Source organism: Balaenoptera acutorostrata, chromosome 15 (genome assembly GCF_949987535.1).
Source record: "Balaenoptera acutorostrata chromosome 15, mBalAcu1.1, whole genome shotgun sequence".
Taxonomy (NCBI): Eukaryota; Metazoa; Chordata; class Mammalia; order Artiodactyla; family Balaenopteridae; genus Balaenoptera; species Balaenoptera acutorostrata.
Window position 1 is genome coordinate 38258822 of NC_080078.1, and position 15554 is coordinate 38274375.

At 51.4% G+C, this 15554-nt stretch overlaps 1 protein-coding gene across 3 annotated transcripts; it reads left to right on the forward strand.

Moving 5' to 3' along the window:
- Positions 1-325: 325 nt before the first annotated feature.
- Positions 326-4772, forward strand: MSRB1 (methionine sulfoxide reductase B1). Of its 3 annotated transcripts, none has more exons than XM_028166459.2 (4): positions 326-463; positions 1983-2060; positions 2254-2402; positions 3796-4772. In XM_028166459.2, the coding sequence occupies exons 1-4, from the start codon at positions 409-411 to the stop codon at positions 3829-3831; spliced, it is 318 nt and encodes a 105-aa protein (XP_028022260.1). In that variant the 5' UTR covers positions 326-408; the 3' UTR covers positions 3832-4772. The 3 variants fall into 3 exon arrangements, with proteins under 3 accessions (XP_028022260.1, XP_007181745.2, XP_057386125.1); XM_007181683.3 differs by lacking the exon at positions 1983-2060 and adding an exon at positions 2748-2862 and having other exon boundaries at positions 3796-4703; XM_057530142.1 differs by lacking the exon at positions 1983-2060 and having other exon boundaries at positions 3796-4708.
- Positions 4773-15554: the final 10782 nt, after the last annotated feature.

Consider the following 15554-nt stretch of genomic DNA (forward strand, 5'->3'; position numbering starts at 1 on the left):
TCAGCGGCTCGCCCTACCACTAGGGGCAGGGCGGCAGGGGCGGGGTCGCGGGGGCCGCTGAGGAGTGGTCCTTAGTGGTGGGCGGGGCCTGCTGGAAGACGGAGGGGGCAGGTCCTCGGGAGGGGGCGGGGCCTCCCGGAGGCGGAAGCCGGAACCCTAGTCCCGGGGAGGGATTGGTCCGTGGAAAGGGCGGGTCAACGGGAGGCGGGCCCTGCGAGGGTGTCCCGCACCTCTGGACGTGATTGGTCCCCTGGGGGGGGCGGGTCCTCGGGCGCCGGGGCAGGTCCAGGATCCGAGTGGGATCGGTTCTCGGGAGGCGGGGCGGGAGGCGGGCACAAGCACCAGGTCGTAGGCCTGTGGCCTCGGATCTGTCGGAGGCGGCGATCGTGCAGCGCTCTCGCCGGCGCCATGTCGTTCTGCAGCTTCTTCGGGGGCGAGGTTTTCCAGAACCACTTTGAGCCGGGTACGACCTGTGACCTCCTGGAGGACAGCGGGGGCGGGGACGCGTATTAGAGGGGGCGTCGCAGCCCTCCGGGTGGCGATGGAGCCCCGGAGTCCCGGGAACGGGGGCCGAGTGTGACCGCGCGGGGAGGAACGCATGTGGGTAAAGGGGATACAGAGGAGGGAGAAGTTGGGGGTTCCGGAGAGTAGGGGTACTTGAGGGGAGAGGGACATTGGAGAGAGGGGGTCGCTGTCCTCGAGGAGGACAGACCTTGAGTGTGAGCGTAGCCTTTTCCGAGGAAATCTGCGGGGTCAAGGTATGGGGGTGGTGACGCCGTTGCGGGTATCCGGGTCAGGATCGGAACTTTAGGGGGAGGCGGTGGAAGGTCTTGTCCAGGGGCAGCTCCTGTGACTGGCCTGCCTCTCCTTGGGGCATCCCCCTGATATTACCTCAGCCCTTTCTTCTCCCCGGTTCCCCAGACCTGCGGGGTAAGCTGGAAAGCACGTCTTGTTGGGATCCAAATATGACCGCCTGGGTGCCTCCCCCACCTGCCCAGGGCCCCAGGTTTGGGTAACCAGGAGTGCTGCCAGGCTGCCAATGGCAGTGAAGTTTGACTGGATAGCCTGGGTCAGGTAGGAGGGGTGGAAGGTAGGGGGTGAGTGATTGGTTTGGGGGCATGGCCGGCCGTCAGCCCTGGCCCCAGTCTTTGAGAGGCCCAGATGAATCCCCTTCTGGGCTGTGCTTTCTGGTCATGGACTAATTTGGTAAAAATATGCCCACAGGCAAGACTAGGGCAGCGACCTATCCCTGGGTGGGATTTGTTGGGTGTCAGCCCTCGAGGGGGCTGGGATGTGACACCCTGCGTCTCTGTGAGCCAGCTGTGACATAGGACCCTCTGGGCAAAGTCCTCCCTTCAGACTCTCTGGCTGTGGGACTCTGGGTTGTCCTCAGGCTACTCTGCCAAGCTGGAAACTCCACTCCCACAGCAGCTCCTGTTTCCTCTTTTCTTCCTCAAGTTACTGGTAAAGGCTGAGTAGGTCACAGACTCCAGGGCAAGTTGTCTCCAGGCCCGGCAGGGGGCAAAGGGTGACTCAGTACCCCTCGAGGGACCCCCAAGCAGTTTCCTATTCTGCGAGTCAGTTTTGCAACCTTTCTTTTTCCCCCCTCAGGGTGATCTTTTGGAGGTAGGTTGAAACTCATCCTTCTCCCTGGCGCTCTGTCTTCCTGGGCCCTCTGTCTGACTGGAGGTCTTTTGCTGGGATCAGTCTTTTCCTGCTTGGAGAGCAGGCTGGTGTCTGGGCATCCACCTTATGGCTTCTTTGGGCAGAGGGAGGTCCACGTGGGAAGGGAGGGGGGCTAGTGGTGGTGCTGGCCATGCCACAGCCCCCACCGTGTGGGGCCTGCTTGTGTGTGAGGGGCAGAGCTGTGTCCTCATCAAGACTGCCTGGGTTCCTTCCTGGCTGCACACCCTGTAGCTGAGCGTTTTGCATCCCTGAACCTCAGCTTCCTCATCTGTAAAATGGGAACGTCTGCATTACAGGGCTGTTAAGAAGAGTGAAAGAAATAAGTGTGAAAAGTGGCTCTCCTGGTCTCTGGCACAGGCTCAGAACCGCTAAATGTGAGCTCCATGCTGTGTCTCCCCCACAGAGCCGATACCCAGGCTTATGGGTGGCGGGTGGGTGAGTGGGGAGGGTGTGCAGCCCACCCTGTAACCGGAGTGCTGCTGTCCTCTCCTGAGTTCAAGGATTTGGGTGCTCACCCCCGAGGCGCTGGAGCCAGCATCTCTGCTCTTGCCTCCCCTTCTGCCCCAGGCATCTACGTGTGTGCCCAATGTGGCTATGAGCTGTTTTCCAGCCGCTCAAAGTACGCACACTCATCCCCATGGCCGGCCTTCACCGAGACCATCCATGCTGACAGTGTGGCCAAGCATCCAGAGCACAATCAGCCTGGAGCCTTAAAGGTGGGTGGTAGCAACTGGGGGGCAGTGAGGAGGTGTCAGCCAGGGGGGTCCTGAGAGCCTCCACCCCTTCCTGCTGCTCCCCCTACAGCTGTAGGGGCCTAGGGTCTGTCTATTCCAGGCCTCTGGCTTCAGCCAGGGGAGCTGACACCTCAAACTATTGGGAGACCCTGGGGTCCTGATGGGAACAGGGAAACAAGATGGTTTTCCGGGGCAGGTTCTGGGCCAAGGCCAACCTCTCATGCCAGCAGTTACCTTGGGAAATAGGCATGGGGAGGACCCCATGTGCTGGTGGCAGCAGGGGCCATGGCTGCAGCTGTTTTCATGGCTGTCTTGTGGTCTTCCCAGGTGTCCTGTGGCAGGTGTGGCAATGGGCTGGGCCATGAGTTCCTGAACGATGGCCCCAAGCGTGGACAGTCCCGCTTCTGAATATTCAGCAGCTCACTGAAGTTCATCCCTAAAGGTGAGCTTGCCTGCCGGCAGCTGGGCACAGGCCTGTGTACAGGCCTTTAGATGCCCAGGGGCACACTGTTCTCATGCACTTACAGTGACAAAGCATGGGGGCACCAAAGTGCGCTGCCCAGGGCCACTGGAAGGTGGCTGCGGGACAGGGACAAAGGGCAGATGCCCTGCCTCCTGCATCTGGTTGATCGCGTGCAGGGCGGTGCAGAGGCTGAGTTCCGGGGCTGTGCAGCTGCAGGCTTGCTCATCAGCCTCTCTGAGCCTCCTCATCTTCTGTGTAGTGGGCGTGATGGCAGAGCCTCCTTCACAGGCCCGTTAAGACTGGCTGCATGAAAGTGCACTGGGGTTTGGAGTGTAGTAGGGGCTCAGTAAATATGTGCTCCTGTTGGCAATATTCTTATCACTGGTAGATTGTTTGGGAGCCGTTTTTCATTTGTGTGTGTTTTATCTGAGCTCAGCCTCCTCTCTGGCCCGTTGCTCTGTGTCTGCATCCCCAGCCGCCCTCTGGACTCCTCCGCACTCTTTGTAGCTCAAATCCCTCTCCTCATTTGCTGCCCGCAAGACTGCGGCCAGTCCCTAGTCTCAGTTTTATCCTCTGTAAAATGGGGTTGCTAACAGCACCTGCTCGCTGCCCTCACTGTGAGGTTAAGTGAGGCTGTCCGTGAGGCCCGGTGTGTGATAAAGGTTTGATAATAGTTTTGTCCTTTTGTAGTTATTTGTCCTCCAGTACGTGTGGAGGAAAGACAGACTCTGGGTTCTCCGGCAGATCTCAGGAAACGAACTGGGCACAGAGACACCCCCAGGCTGCGGGTCTGGTTCCTCCCAGCTCTCTTGGTCTGCAGGCTGCAGCGGGAGTGGGCTGGGTCAGGGAACGGTGTCTGAAACCTAAGTTAGCAGCGACTTGTGTTTCTCTCCCCTCCCTCATTTCTTTCAGGCAAAGAAACTTCTGCCTCCCAGGGACAGTAGGTGAGCAGCCCACACCCATCCCAGATGGACGCTGCTTCGTGGCCACACTCTGGACATCCCACCTTAGAAGTGGAACCCCAGACATTTGGACAGGGGAGCGGGGGGAGGGGGGTAGCTGAAACATCAGGAAGGTTCCCGAGGCCTTGCCTCCGAACAGGCTAGGAGAAGGGAAAAGGCTGGGAAAAGGAGAAGGCTACACTTGGCTGCCAGGGAGGCCTGGAGGCCCCACTGTCGGCTCTCACAGGAGTCTCAGGGAGGGGGCTCTATGCCTGGCTTGTCTTAGAGTGATGGTGCAGCCCCCACCTTCTCTCCTCAGCCCACTGCCCCCTCCCTGCCTGTCTGGACTCACCCCCATGAGGCCCAGTTCTGAGATGGGCTCTGGCCCTCGCCGAAGCTCTTGCCTGTCTCCAGCAGGCTGTGCTAGGAGAGAACGCAAACAGGGGCGGCCCCAGTTGGCTGCTCCAGCCCTGGTCACTCTATGATTCTCTCTGACTAAACCCTTCCAGGCAGCCAGAGTGGTGATGATCTGTGACCCGCTGGGGGAGCAGGCAGAGGGGACAGATCTCTGGCCTCTCGGTTACGAAAGGAGAAATCCCGAACCTTGTTGCACCATCTATGTGGATGCTGCTTGCCCCACTCAGGCTTAGGAAAGCAACTATTGCTCCATCACCTTGACTGTGCAAGGCTGGGGACCCTGGAGCTCACAGCCTACAGTTCACTGCTTCTGGGGACACAGTGACTGTGCCTCACTGCACATGCTCTGAGGGTCCTGCCATCAGGGAGGGTGGGCGAAGCCCCTTCCATCTTGAATCCTCTTTGGAGTAATCAGGAGGAGATCAATAAACAAACAGAACCCAGGCTTGCTGTCTTTATTAACAACATCAGGGACGCCAAGTCCCAGGGTCAGGCTTTGCACAGCTGTTTCACTTGTTCCACAAATAGTTATTGAGCTCAGTGTCAGGCTGTAGCTTCAGTGCTGGGGATGCAGCCATGAGAAAGGCAGATGGTGCCTGCCCTTAAGGTCTTTTTTTTTTTTTTTTTTTTTAATTTAATTTTATTTATTTTTTTATACAGCAGGTTCTTATTAGTCATCAATTTTATACACATCAGTGTATACATTGTCAATCCCAATCGCCCAATTCATCACGCCACCACCCCCACCTCCCCGCCGCTTTCCCTGCTTCACGTCCATACGTTTGTTCTCTATATCTGTGTCTCTGTTTCTGCCCTGCAAACTGGTTCATCTGTACCATTTTTCTAGGTTCCACATATATGCGTTAATATACGATATTTGTTTTTCTTTTTCTGACTTACTTCACTCTGTATGACAGTCTCTAGATCCATCCATTTCTCAACAAATGACCCAATTTCGTTCCGTTTTATGGCTGAGTAATATTCCACTGTATATATGTACCACATCTTCTTTATCCATTTGTCTGTCAATGGGCATTTAGGTTGCTTCCATGACCTGGCTATTGTAAATAGTGCTGCAATGAACATTGGGGTGCATGTGTCTTTTTGAATTATGGTTTTCTCTGGGTATATGCCCAGTAGTGGGGTTGCTGGATCATATGGTAATTCTATTTTTAGTTTTTTAAGGAACCTCCATACTGTTCTCCATAGTGGCTGTATCAATTTACATGCCCACCAACAGTGCAAGAGGGTTCCCTTTTCTCCACACCCTCTCCAGCATTTGTTGTTTGTAGATTTTCTGATGATGCCCATTCTAACTGGTATGAGGTGATACCTCATTGTAGTTTTGATTTGCATTTCTCTAATAATTAGTGATGTTGAGCAGCGTTTCATGTGCTTCTTGGCCATCTGTATGTCTTCTTTGGAGAAATGTCTATTTAGGTCTTCTGCCCATTTTTGGATTGGGTTTGTTTTTTTTAATATTGAGCTTCATGAGCTGTTTATATATTTTGGAGATTAACCCTTTGTCTGTTGATTCGTTTGCAAATATTTTCTCCCATTCTGAGGGTTGTCTTTTCGTCTTGTTTATGGTTTCCTTTGCTGTGCAAAAGCTTTGACGTTTCATTAGGTCCCATTTGTTTATTTTTGTTTTTATTTCCATTACTCTAGGAGGTGGATCAAAAAAGATCTTGCTGTGATTTATGTCAAAGAGTGTTCTTCCTATGTTTTTCTCTAAGAGTTTTATAGTGTCCGGTCTTACATTTAGGTCTCTAATCCATTTTGAGTTTATTTTTGTGTATGGTGTTAGGGAGTGTTCTAATTTCATTCTTTTACATGTAGCTGTCCGGTTTTCCCAGCACCACTTATTGAAGAGACTGTCTTTTCTCCATTGTATTTCCTTGCCTCCTTTGTCATAGATTCGTTGACCATAGGTACGTGGGTTTATCTCTGGGCTTTCTATCCTGTTCCATTGATCTATATTTCTGTTTTTGTGCCAGTACCATATTGTCTTGATTACTGTAGCCTTTGTAGTATAGTCTGAAGTCAGGGAGTCTGATTCCTCCAGCTCCCTTTTTTTCCCTCAAGACCGCTTTGGCTATTCGGGGTCTTTTGTGTCTCCATACAAATTTTAAGATTTTTTGTTCTAGTTCTGTAAAAAATGCCATTGGTAATTTGATAGGGATTGCATTGAATCTGTAGATTGCTTTGGGTAGTATAGTCATTTTCACAATATTGATTCTTCCAATCCAAGAACATGGTATATCTCTCCATCTGTTTGTATCATCTTTAATTTCTTTCATCAGTGTCTTATAGTTTTCTGCATACAGATCTTTTGTCTCCCTAGGTAGGTTTATTCCTAGGTATTTTATTCTTTTTGTTGCAATGGTAAATGAGAGTGTTTCCTTAATTTCTCTTTCAGATTTTTCATCATTAGTGTATAGGAATGCAAGAGATTTCTGTGCATTAATTTTGTATCCTGCAACTTTACCAAATTCATTGATTAGCTCTAGTAGTTTTCTGGTGGCATCTTTAGGATTCTCTATGTATAGTATCATGTCATCTGCAAACAGTGACAGTTTTACTTTTTCTTTTCCAATTTGTATTCCTTTTATTTCTTTTTCTTCTCTGATTGCCATGGCTAGGACTTCCAAAACTATGTTGAATACAGTGGTGAGAGTGGACATCCTTGTCTAGTTCCTGATCTTAGAGGAAGTGCTTTCAGTTTTTCACCATTGAGAATGATGTTTGCTGTGGGTTTGTCGTATATGGCCTTTATTATGTTGAGGTAGGTTCCCTCTATGCCCACTTTCTGGAGAGTTTTTATCATAAATGGGTGTTGAATTTTGCCAAAAACTTTTTCTGCATCTATTGAGATGATCATATGGTTTTTATTCTTCAATTTGTTAATATGGTGTATCACATTGATTGATTAGCGTATATTGAAGAATCCTTGCATCCCTGGGATAAATCCCACTTGATCGTGGTGTATGATCCTTTTAATGTGTTGTTGGATTCTGTTTGCTAGTATTTTGTTGAGGATTTTTGCATCTATATTCATCAGTGATATTGGTCTGTAACTTTCTTTTTTTGTAGTATCTTTGTCTGGTTTTGGTATCAGGGTGATGGTGGCCTCGTAGAATGAGTTTGGGAGTGTTCCTTCCTCTGCAATTTTTTGGAAGAGTTTGAGAAAGATGGGTGTTAGCTCTTCTCTAAATGTTAGATAGAATTCACCTGTGAAGCCATCTGGTCCTGGACTTCTGTTTGTTGGAAGGTTTTTAATCACAGTTTCAATTTCATTACTTGTGATTGGTCTGTTCATATTTTCTATTTCTTCCTGGTTCAGTCTTGGAAGGTTATACTTTTCTAAAAATTTGTCCATTTCTTCCAGGTTGTCCATTTTATTGGCATAGAGCTGCTTGTAGTAGTCTCTTAGGATGCTTTGTATTTCTGCGGTGTCTGTTGTAACTTCTCCTTTTTCATTTCTAATTTTATTGATTTGAGTCCTCTCCCTCTGTTTCTTGATGAGTCTGGCTAATGGTTTATCAATTTTGTTTATCTTCTCAAAGAACCAGCTTTTAGTTTTATTGATCTTTGCTATTGTTTTCTTTGTTTCTATTTCATTTATTTCTGCTCTGATCTTTATGATTTCTTTCCTTCTGCTAACTTTGAGTTTTGTTTGTTCTTCTTTCTCTAGTTCCTTTAGGTGTAAGGTTAGATTGTTTATTTGAGATTTTTCTTGTTTCTTGAGGTAGGCTTGTATAGCTATAAACTTCCCTCTTAGAACTGCTTTTGCTGCATCCCATAGGTTTTGGGTTGTCGTGTTTTCATTGTCATTTGTCTCTAGGTATTTTCTGATTTCCTCTTTGATTTCTTCAGTGATCTGTTGGTAATTTAGTAATGTATTGTTTAGCCTCCATGTGTTTGTGTTTTTTACGTTTTTTTCCCCTGTAATTCATTTCTAATCTCATAGTGTTGTGGTCAGAAAAGATGCTTGATATGATTTCAGTTTTCTTAAATTTACTGAGGCTTGATTTGTGACCCAAGATGTGATCTATCCTGGAGAATGTTCCATGCGCACTTGAGAAGAAAGTGTAATCTGCTGTTTTTGGATGGAATGTCCTATAAATATCAATTAAATCTATCTGGTCAGGCTTCCCTGGTGGCGCAGTGGTTAAGAATCTGCCTGCCAATGCAGGGGACATGGGTTCAAGCCCTGGTCTGGGAAGATCCCACATGCCGCGGAGCAACTAAGCCCGTGAGCCACAACTACTGAGCCTGCACGTCTGGAGCCTGTGCTCCGCAATGGGAGAGGCCGCAACAGTGAGAGGCCCTCGCACCGCGATGAAGAGTGGACCCCACTCGCCGCAACTGGAGAAAGCCCTCGCACAGAAATGAAGACCCAACACAGCCAAAATAAATAAATAAATAAATTTATTTATTTAAAAAAAAATCTATCTGGTCTATTGTGCCATTTAAAGCTTCTGTTTCCTTATTTATTTTCATTTTGGATGATCTGTCCATTGGTGTAAGTGAGGTGTTAAAGTCCCCCACTATTATTGTGTTACTGTCGATTTCCTCTTTTATAGCTGTTAGCAGTTGCCTTATGTATTGAGGTGCTCCTGTGTTGGGTGCATATATATTTATAATTGTTATATCTTCTTCTTGAATTGATCCCTTGATCATTATGTAGTGTCCTTCCTTGTCTCTTGTAACATTCTTTATTTTAAAGTCCATTTTATCTGATATGAGTATTGCTACTCCAGCTTTCTTTTGATTTCCATTTGCATGGAATATCTTTTTCCATCCCCTCACTTTCAGTCTGTATGTGTCCCTAGGTCTGAAGTGGGTCTCTTGTAGACAGCATATAGATGGGTCTTGTTTTTGTATCCATTCAGCAAGCCTGTGCCTTGTGGTTGGAGCATTTAATCCATTCATGTTTAAGGTAATTATCGATATGTATGTTCCTATGACCATTTTCTTAATTGTTTGGGGTTTGTTTTTGTAGGTCCTTTTCTTCTCTCATGTTTCCCCTTAGAGAAGTTCCTTTAGCATTTGTTGTAGAGCTGGTTTGGTGGTGCTGAATTCTCTTAGCTTTTGCTTGTCTGTAAAGCTTTTGATTTCTCCATCGAATCTGAATGAGATCCTTGCCGGGTAGAGTAATCTTGGTTGTAGGTTCTTCCCTTTCATCACTTTAAGTATATCATGCCACTCCCTTCTGGCTTGTAGAGTTTCTGCTGAGAAATCAGCTGTTAACCTTATGGGAGTTCCCTTGTATGTTATTTGTCGTTTTTCCTTTGCTGCTTTCAATAATTTTTCTTTGTCTTTAATTTTTGCCAATTTGATTACTATGTGTCTCGGCGTGTTTCTCCTTGGGTTTATGCTGTATGGGACTCTCTGTGCTTCCTGAACTTGGGTGGCTATTTCCTTTCCCATGTTAGGGAAGTTTTCGACTATAATCCCTTCAAATATTTTCTCTGGTCCTTTCTCTCTTTTCCTTCTGGGACCCCTATAATGCGAATGTTGTTGCATTTAATGTTATCCCAGAGGTCTCTTAGGCTGTCTTCATTTCTTTTCATCCTTTTTTCTTTATTCTGTTCTGCAGCAGTGAATTCCACTATTCTATCTTCCAGGTCACTTATCCGTTTTCTGCCTCAGTTCTTCTGCTATTGATTCCTTCTAGTGTACTTTTCATTTCAGTTATTGTATTGTTCATCTCTGTTTGTTTGTTCTTTAATTCTTCTAGGTCTTTGTTAAACATCTCTTGAATCTTCTCAATCTTTGCCTCCATTCTTTTTCCGAGGTCCTGGATCATCTTCACTATCATTATTCTGAATTCTTTTTCTGGAAGGTTGCCTATCTCCACTTCATTTAGTTGTTGTTCTGGGGTTTTATCTTGTTCCTTCATCTGGTACATAGCCCTCTGCCTTTTCATCTTGTCTATCTTTCTGTGAATGTGGTTTTTGTTCCACAGGCTGCAGGGTTGTAGTTCTTGCTTCTGCTGTCTGCCCTCTGGTGGATGAGGCTATCTAAGAGGCTTGTGCAAGTTTCCTGATGGACTGGTAGCGGGGAGACCTGACTGTTGCTCTGGTGGGCAGAGTTTAGTAAAACTTTAATCCGCTTGACTGTTGATGGGTGGGGCTAGGTTCCCTCCCTGTTGGTTGTTTGGCCTGAGGCAACCCAACACTGGAGACTACCTGGGCTCTTTGGTGGGGCTAATGACGGACTCTGGGAGGGCTCACGCCAAGGAGGACTTCCCAGAACTTCTGCTCCCAGTGTCCTTGTCCTCACGGTGAGACACAGCCACCCCCCACCTCTGCAGGAGACCCTCCAACACTAGCAGGTAGGTCTGGTTCAGTCTCCCCTGGGGTCACTGCTCCTTCCTGGGTCCTGATGTGCACACTACTTTGTGTGTGCCCTCCAAGAGTGGAGTCTCTGTTTCCCCCAGTCCTGTCAAAGTCCTGCAATCAAATCCCACTATCCTTCAAATTCTGATTCTCTAGGAATTCCTCCTCCCGTTGCTGGACCCCCAGGTTGGGAAGCCTGACGTGGGGCTCAGAACCTTCACTCCAGTGGGTGGACTTCTGTGGTATAAGTGTTCTCCAGTCTGTGAGTCACCCAGCCAGCAGTTATGGGATTTGATTTTACTGTGATTGCGCACCTCCTACCGTCTCATTGTGGCTTCTCCTTTGTCTTTGGATGTGGGGTATCTTTTTTTGTGAGTTCCAGTGTCTTCCTGTTGATGATTGTCCAGCAGCTAGTTGTGATTCTGGTGTTCTCACAAGAGGGAGTGAGAGCACGTCCTTCTACTCCGCCATCTTGGTTCAGGGCCTGCCCTCAAGGTCTTAAGGCATAGTTGAGACAGTAAGTTCATGCCAGATGAAGAGAAGGGCTATGTATAACTACAGCAGAGAGAGACGCTAGAATATGGGGGCGGGGGAGCAATTAGGGGGCTGGTGCTTTGGGCCCAGTGGTCAGGGAGGGGGACGCCAAGGAGGGGTCATGCCAGCTCAGCAGCGAAGGTGACAGAAGCAAGGAGAAGAGCTTCCCACAGTATATGCAAAGGCCCTGAGAAGGCCGCGGGCTTGGCCTGCCCCAGGCCCTGAAGGAGGATGTGCACAATGGGCCCCGTGAGGAGGTGTGGTGTACTCCAAGAGAACTACACGACTTTCCCAATTTACCTTTTTTTAAAAAATTAATTAATTTATTTATTTTTGGCTGCATTGAGTCTTCATTGCTGCGCGTGGGCTTTCTCTAGTTGTGGCGAGCGGGGGCTACTCTTCGTTGCGGTGTGCAGGCTTCTCATTGTGGTGGCTTCCCCCCAATTTATCTTGACAGAAATCCAGGGAACGTGTTGGAATGGATACTAAGGGTGGGATAAGGTTGGAAGGAACATAATGTTGGGTCAGGGCAAATTTATTGATAGGGGCTCACTAAGCAGAGATTCTGGGTTTAATGATATAGCTTGGGGGATCAGAAAGGGCTCGAATGGTTTGGTTGGTTGGTTGGCTGAAACATGGACCAAAAAGTGGCCAACACTGAATGAGCTGTAATGCCAGACCTGCCTTGGTTCAATGGAGGGAGGGATCCAAAGCCTTAGGGAGACTGGAAAGTTAGAGTGGGTCTGTCATTTAGGACCTGCTCTCCCACCTTGGAGGATCCAGACAGCACACCTCTCACCACGATTGTGAGGAAAATTTGTGCGCGGAGCCCCAGCATCATAGAAGCGCTCTGTGATCACTCTTCTCTGTAGGCCAGGAATTACAGGAGACCTGCTGCCACTGCACCAGAAGACTGAAATTCACGGGGGTCACTGGATCCCGGGGTGACAGGACCACGTGGTGGCTCTCAGTGACCAAAGGCAAGGGAGCGGTGCTCACTGTGATGGCCAGCAGAGGCAAAGCGGCCGTCAGAATAGTCTGATTCCCACAGAATTACAGCGTCGGCCAGTGGGGCGGGGTGCTCCTGGAAGTGAAATAGATCGGAAGCCTGCTGAATTCTCACTTGATCTTAATGAGCAGAAGAGTTCTAGGTCAAGTGAGCAAGAGTATAACTTGAGTCATAAAGACAGTCATGACCCCTCATTCAATTCCCAGGCTTGAGCCAGTTTACATGCCCAGAACACCTTGAATGAACCAGAGGCGGGACCCCTCGAGGAAGGACCCTGCTATATCACCAAAAATTTAGATTGTTAATCTTTCTCCCAGCCTTCTCCAAAGTGACCTATACCAGGGCCACTGTGCATTAGGGAAAGGGAAGTAATCAGACATTTTGGGGACTACTGGACACTGGCTCTGGACTGATACCAATTCCAGGACACACAAACTGTGTCAAGTAGGGGCTTATGGAGACCCGGTGGTCAATGGAGTTTTAGCTCAGGTCCATCTCACAGTGGGTCTAGTGGGTCCCCAAACCCATCTTGCGGTTATTCCTCCAGTTCTGAGTGCATGATTGGAACAGACCTACTCAGCAGCTGGGAGCACCCCACATGGGGCAGAGTGGAGCCTGCAGGTGTGAAGGCAGAGGTGGTCAGATGAGGTTGGTGTGGCTGGGGAGGGATGAGGGAGAGGCCAGTGCTGCCCCTTCCCTGACCCCCAGCCACAGGTCAGGGGTCTCTGCTGTGGCACAGGGTCACTGTGCAGGGGCTGCTGGCTCACCTGCTGGGCCTTGGTGGGCCTCCGGCTTACTTCTCAACCTTGGGCGGTGCACATAACCTTCCCCTGTCTGGGGAACCCAGCCTGTCTCCCTGTTGGGTGAGGGCACGGGAAAGCCATGGGGGGTGGGGCAGGAAGGTGGCGTAGATGCATGGATTCTGAGTGCATGTTGCTCTATGTGTTAGACCTGAGTCGCTGAGCAGGGCAAGGTATGTGGCGGGTGGGAGGGGTCAGCACTGACAAAGCACCAAGGAGGCCAATGCGGAGGAGCCCCATTCAGGAGGGGCTTCCTGCAGCTCATCCCCTCCCCACAGTGCGGCAGCCTCCTTGTCTAGAAAACCTCTCCATCTCTGCCCTGCTGGGGGCCAGCACTGATTGCAGCTGCTAGAAAATCCCCCTGGGGTTGCAGAGAACCCTGTGTTTCCAGCTCGTATCTCTGACCAACCTCCCCTCTGTGTCCCAAGCTGGTCACTGGCTGAAGTGGAGCCTAGTCACTTGGGGTCATTACTGGCCCTGGGGCACTGTCCCAGCCCAGCCTGTGGCCTGCCCACGCCAAGTCTAGCAGCCAGCTTTGGCCCAGGGCAAGCCCACTGTAAGTGAGCAGTTATTGAGTGCTTAGTGTGTCTTCATGGGCATCACTGTGCTGAAGCTCTACCCTAACCCTGGTGGGGCAGGCACTCATTCTCCAGGAGAGGAACAGGAGGCTCAGAGAGGGGGCGGGACTTGCCTGAGACTACTCAGCCTCAGGTCCTCTCTGTCCACACCTGTCCCTTTCCTCTCTTCTTCACCCCCAATGACAAACGGTGGCTCTGGGAAGGTCATGACCACTTGTTGAGTGTAGTCTGATGTCAGCAAGCATGTTGAAGGTGGCTAGGGGTGGGGAGGGAGCCAGCTGAATGGTCAGCAGGAATCTCTGGGCCCCAGGGCCAGGATGGACCTTGGACTTTGCTCACCTCTCCCAGCACTCCTGGCTCTGCATACTGGCCCAGGGGGCTCCCAGAGCGTGAACTTGGCCCAAGAGCAGGCTGGCCTCCTCCTGCAAACTGGGCCAATGTGTCCAGGCCATGCCCCTGGGGCTGCGTCTCTGGGCTCAGACCTGTAGCAGGGTTGGCTGGAAGATCTGCTGGTGCCCAGGTGGGCTGGGGCTGGGGCCGGTGAGACTGGTAGGGGAGCTGTGAGTAGCAGTGCCTGGCTGCCTGCACCCCAGGGGCCCCACGCTCATTTGTACATGTTGGTTAACTGGGGGGGGGGGTGGGAGCTGGCAAGCAGTGTCCTTGGAGAAGGGGAGTGAGGAGGGTGAGCCCCAGGACCCCGAGGTCCCATCACATCGCGAGCCTGGAAATGGATGGCCCTGGGCAGTGTCTCTGCCAAGGGCTGGATGGAATCATGTCACCCACCCCTCCCCCCGCTGCTGGGTTACATCATAACCTCTGGCCTGCAGCCCCAGTTGCTTCTTGAGAAACAAAAGGCTCTTTGAGAGCCCATCCCCCTCTGCTCCCCACCCGTGCCCCCTTCCTTGCCAGGTGGAGCCCCTAGGACACAGCCTTTGGAGCCAAGTGTTGCATTTGGGAGCAGAGAGCTCCTGGTGCTCTGCCGACACCAGCCAACAGCAGCCAGCAGGCCCAGGCACAGCACGGCAGGGCAGGGCACCTTGGGCAGGGGACCAGTGGGAGAAAGAAGAAATCTGTCTGGGACTCTGCTGATCCCTAGCCTGGAGGCAGGGACCGGCTCAGAAGGGAGCTCAAAAAACGCGGAACAGACAAGTGAATTGACAATGACTGGGACTTTCGCTCATCCAAGGCCTTCCTTTCTTCTGAGTGACAATTGCCAGGGAAAGCCGTGACCCTGGGGGGAGTGCTGCTCTGGGCAGGTCCTGTGGGTAGGTCCCAGGACCCCCTGACCTCATGCGGGCACGTGGGCCGGGCCGGCAAGTGGAAGTGGCAGCCCGGAGAAGTCAGCGGTCATCGCCAAGCCATCCACCGTGCCCCCACCCCCATACAAGGCCTTGGTAGGGGGCCTAGCGCTATGACCCCCTTCTGAGTCAACCGGTCCTCAAGGCCCCCTCGTCTGCAAGTGGGCCTAGGGACCATGTGCAGGACGGACCAGCAGGGGCCGCTCAGGCCCCAGGAGCGCTGGGGCCTGAGCGGGTGTTGCAGTTCCCCGTGGCGCCGCCGGGGGCGCTGCGGCGACAGCTCTGACGGTCTGGGCGGGTCCATGCGCCCAGCTCCCCCCACGCCGCGCCCCTTCCCGTGACCCCCACTCGGGCCGGGTCCTCGCGCGCTAACCACACCTCGCGCCCTAACCACACCTCGCGCCCCAGTGGCCTCGCACCCCAGGCCGGCTCCGCGTCCCCTACTCCTCGCCGTCCCGCGCCCCGGCCCCAGCCCGACCCGGTGCCCCTCGCGACGCCCGCGGCCCACCCTGTCCCAGCCCAGCCCCGCGCCCCGGCAGCGCTTCCCCGCGGTACCCAGTGGTCGGCGCCGGCATCACCTGGCCCCCAGGTCGCGCCCACCCAACATGCCAGTGCCTAGCACACAGGCCGAGGCCTCTTGGCGTCCGAGGGTGCGGCGGCCGGTGATGGTGGGGCCGCATCTGGTGGGCTTCAAGACGGTGACTAGTGCGGGGCGAGCAGTCCGAGGCCGGAGTCAGCAGGAGCGGGACA